General features: G+C 32.0%; 1 protein-coding gene across 1 annotated transcript in view; it reads left to right on the top strand.

The window, feature by feature from the left end:
- Positions 1-4,017, top strand: part of LOC107564309 (glycine receptor subunit alpha-2-like) — a 26,037-nt gene extending 22,020 nt beyond the window's left edge. The window contains exons 6-7 of the mRNA XM_016249349.1: positions 1,526-1,675; positions 3,749-4,017. Of these exons, the coding sequence (XP_016104835.1) occupies positions 1,526-1,675; positions 3,749-3,943 (345 nt within the window). The 3' untranslated portion in view covers positions 3,944-4,017. The remainder of the gene's footprint in view (positions 1-1,525; positions 1,676-3,748) is intronic.
- The last annotated feature ends 203 nt before the right edge of the window (positions 4,018-4,220 follow it).

The raw sequence follows: 4,220 nt of genomic DNA, 5'->3' as shown, positions 1-4,220 counted from the left end.
GAGAAATGACAAACAACAAGCCCTACTCTACACTGCCCAAAACTCACGTTTGAATCATCAGTGGCAAATGATAAAAGAAAATGTACTTACGTGAGTCAGAACTGCCAGCATTTTAGTCTAATGTCACTCTCCCAGGATCAGTAAACAGTCCTCCATAAAATGTGCCGGCGATCCACAGCACTAGGTTGATGTATTTCCTCAGCGACCAGCACAGATCAGCTCTAGGCATGGCGAAGCAGATATCGTCCTCTTTTGGAAGACCAAACAAAGTAGTTTCGCTTTCACAACGAAACACACAGCGTCTTCACGACATGGCGGCGGCAGCAACAATACTACAGCGAGAATAAAAGTTACGCCTTCTTTCTTTGCGTGAACATTTGGGCGGCGTTATGCAAATCTTCCCACATAGTGATGTAGACATGTGGGGGCGTGTTAGAACGAGGTGTTTTAGGAGGGCGTGGCTGACTCTTAACTTTTATAAAGAATATCTCTTTGGGTTTGAGACTTTAGTCTTTGCAACTTTACAGATCTTCTTTATGCACCAAGAGCTTGTAACACTCCAAAGAGAAAGGAACAATTGAAATCGCATCATATGACCCCTTTAATAAAAACTGCAATTGATTTATTTTACATATTTGCTAAATTAGAAAAAAATTTACTTGATAAAAAAAAAAACTGTAAACAAAAAAACAGATTCATGCTTCAGTAACTTCTTGATTCTGTGTTTTCTTATAAAAGGACTACGGAATCCAGAAGTTAATGCAGCATAAATCTGTTTATTTTCAGAGATTTATGTTTTTAATCCATTAGAAGAGTTGATAATCAGCACTGAAGTTCACTGATGGAAATGAGAGACGCAGATGAAGCGTTATGCATGAAAGGGAACATAAATATGAAATGGAAAGAGTCCCGACTGAAAACAACAAAAGCTGAGAACACAATTATCATAATATTGCTTTATCATTATTATTTAGAAATCCAAGTGCTCATTACTAGACGGAGAATAATCCCATAATCCTGCAGGAGCTTCTAATGAAGGCTTTTCTCTCCACACACAGTAGATATAATGATTATCAGTAGTTAAAGTACATCAGATGTGAGTGAAAACAAGTGAAAATTCATGCTTTTTTAGGCTGTTTAGTTTTGATATATTGATTTGTAAATAAAGTTTAAACCGTTCATTGAACCGCTGTCAATTTCAGTGAACCAAAACCGATCCAACGATTTATCTGTGTTTAAAATGTTCTTTGGACACCTTTTGGAGTTACTATATTAATATACTAAAATGTTGTAGTTAAATAAATAATAATAACAATAATAAAAACCAAAATAAATGAAAAAATAAAAAATTTAACAAAAATAGATTTATTTAAAAATAAATATAAAAAATATATATATAATTTATTAAGATCATATATAAATAAATAAAAAAATAAATATAAATGATATATAAATAAATATATATATATATATAGTGTTTATATATATCAGACGGGGGTCTGATCGTGTGACGTGTGTGTTGCAGGTTTCTTATGTGAAGGCTATAGACGTCTGGATGGCGGTGTGTTTGCTGTTCGTCTTCGCCGCTCTGCTGGAATACGCCGGCGTTAACTTCGTCTCCAGACAGCAGAAGGAGTTTCTGCGGCTCAGACGAAGACAAAGACGAAATCAAAAGGTACTAAAGCACGGTACATTTGTAACTGTGGCTTTACAGGGTTCAAGCATCTTTAGTTTGAAGGCCGGAGGATGAATCACATCCACACGATAATAACAGCATTATCCTCGGCAGCTAAAACGATCGGCTTTATCGTCCCGACGAGGAGACATTCACACCGGAGTCGATTAGAAATCTCTCAATAATCCACTGTTTACTTCAGCATCTCAAACGCTCGTCTTCAGTTTGCTTACTCTGGAAATATTTGCAAACATGTGAAGGAATTGCTCATATTTTGGGTTGAAATTAATCTCTAATGGGACAAAAATAACATTAAAGGAATAAATCATCCAATAATTAAAAATCTGTCACAATTTACTCACCCTCATGTCGGTCCAAACTTTATTTCTTCTCTGGAACACAAACAGAGATGTTCATAAAAAATAAAAAATAACTAACTAAAATAAATAAATATATATATAAATAATTTTTCATTTTAGAAATATTTAGAAATAAAATAAAAACTAACATGAAAGTGGAGTTTTTAATACATATATTTAGAAATAAAATAAAAATATATTTTAAAATAACAATGAAAGTGGATGTTGGTTTTTATACTATATTGCTAAAATCAAAAATAAAATATAATTATTAGGAAAAATTTATCCAATAATTATAAATCTGTCGTCACCACAAATGGAGATTGTAAAAAAAATGGAATGGAAAAATGTAAAAAGAAAAAAGAAAATGATAATTAATTTTTAATTTTATAAATATATTACATTTAGAAAAAAAAAATACAAAAATTATATAAATATAAAATTTTCATTTTAGAAATATTTAGAAATAAAATAAAAACTAACATGAGAGTGGAGTTTTTTAATAAATATATTTAGAAATAAAATAAAAAATATATTTTAAAATAAATAAATTTAATAACAATGAAAGTGGATGTTGGTTTTTATACTATATTGCTAAAATCAAAAATAAAACATAATTATTAGAAAAAAAATTAATCCAATAATTATAAATCTGTCATCACCACATATGGAGATGTTAATAAAAATGAAAAAAGAAAATGATAATTAATTTTTGAATGGATAAATATATTACATTTAGAAATCAAATGTATGTACATTTAAATAGCAATGAAAGTGGATGGTGACTTTTACTGTCAAGCTCCAATATTACCATAAAAAGCACAATTAAAAACATTATAAAAATAATCAAATTAGTGCATATGATTTGTGCATTATATTACAAGTCTTCTGTAATTCCAAAGAAACAGTAACACATTGAATTAAACATGCAGTGTAGTTAGTTCATGTTTGCTAATGCAATAATGTCACCAAATGTAAAGCATTACCATCAAATCAAACTTAAATATCAATCTCTATTTTATATATAGTAAATATTTTACGTAACAGGTTTACTCTAAAATTGGCATAAAATTAAAGCCTTATGTCGAAATAAGTTATGTTCCAAATTTGAAGTTGATATGAAAAAATATATATATTTAGGGCGTTATACCACAAACAGCCACTGGGTGCCATCCAAACTCCATTGATTATTTTTAATGCATTTTTCTGTCACTAATGTCTAGGTTTTACTGTAAATATTACTAAATATTACTCAAAATAACCACCAAATATGGAATCCTGAGACCTTTCCAATGACATGTTTTTGTCAAGATTTTAAAAAGTTGTGATTCCAAAAGACGGTAATGCATTTTGTAATGTGACACTTGACTCCGCCCACTAAAGGGGGGGAGACATTTCCATGGTAACGCAATGTCCCATGAATCTTGGGCTTCAAATGATATATAATTTATGATGATCACTAAAAGATTTGTTAGAGAAAAAGAACAACAACAAAAAAGAGCGCCAAGCGTCCCACAGGAGGGGCGGTGACAGGGTTAAAAGATGATAATAATCCTTTAACAAGCTACTAAAAGATTGTCGCTCCATTAATTTGAGACCAAAACATTTGCACCTGAAGCTTCAGGAGCCTCGACACCTGAGACAAAGCCTCGAGCTGCAGGTTCATTAAAGCCGCTTTCATGCTCAGATTTTCTCTTTCTCTCTGAACTCACAGGAATTACAGGACGGCCGGCTGCATCTCTCCGGAGATAACACCTGCGTGAAGGACACGGACCTGAGCCGGAAGAAGTTTGTGGACCGAGCGAAGAGGATCGACACCGTCTCGCGCGCCGCCTTCCCGCTGGCCTTCCTCATCTTCAACATCTTCTACTGGATCACCTACAAGATCATCCGACACGAGAAGCCCTGAACACTGTCCCGGCAGCATCGCAATATCTGACCAGCTTTTTATGGAAGACGCTGTTTTAATACGATTGTCTTTTGGATCGTTTTTATCAATCGAGTCGTCCAGGTGATATTATTTCACCCACAGTTCAATAGAAATATTATATATTATTAAAATGCTAAACAAAGTCGGTAAATATAATGTAATGAAATGTTTTATAATTAAAAATATTTGAAAATTTTAAATTAAATTAAAAAAATATTATGTTATTTTTAGAAATAAACAAATATATATTTCTAAT

This window comes from Sinocyclocheilus grahami, unplaced genomic scaffold (assembly GCF_001515645.1).
Source record: "Sinocyclocheilus grahami isolate Dianchi unplaced genomic scaffold, SAMN03320097.WGS_v1.1 scaffold923.1, whole genome shotgun sequence".
Lineage (NCBI taxonomy): Eukaryota > Metazoa > Chordata > Actinopteri > Cypriniformes > Cyprinidae > Sinocyclocheilus > Sinocyclocheilus grahami.
Note: the sequence above shows the minus strand (reverse complement) of the source record. Positions and strands in the feature narration are given on the sequence as shown.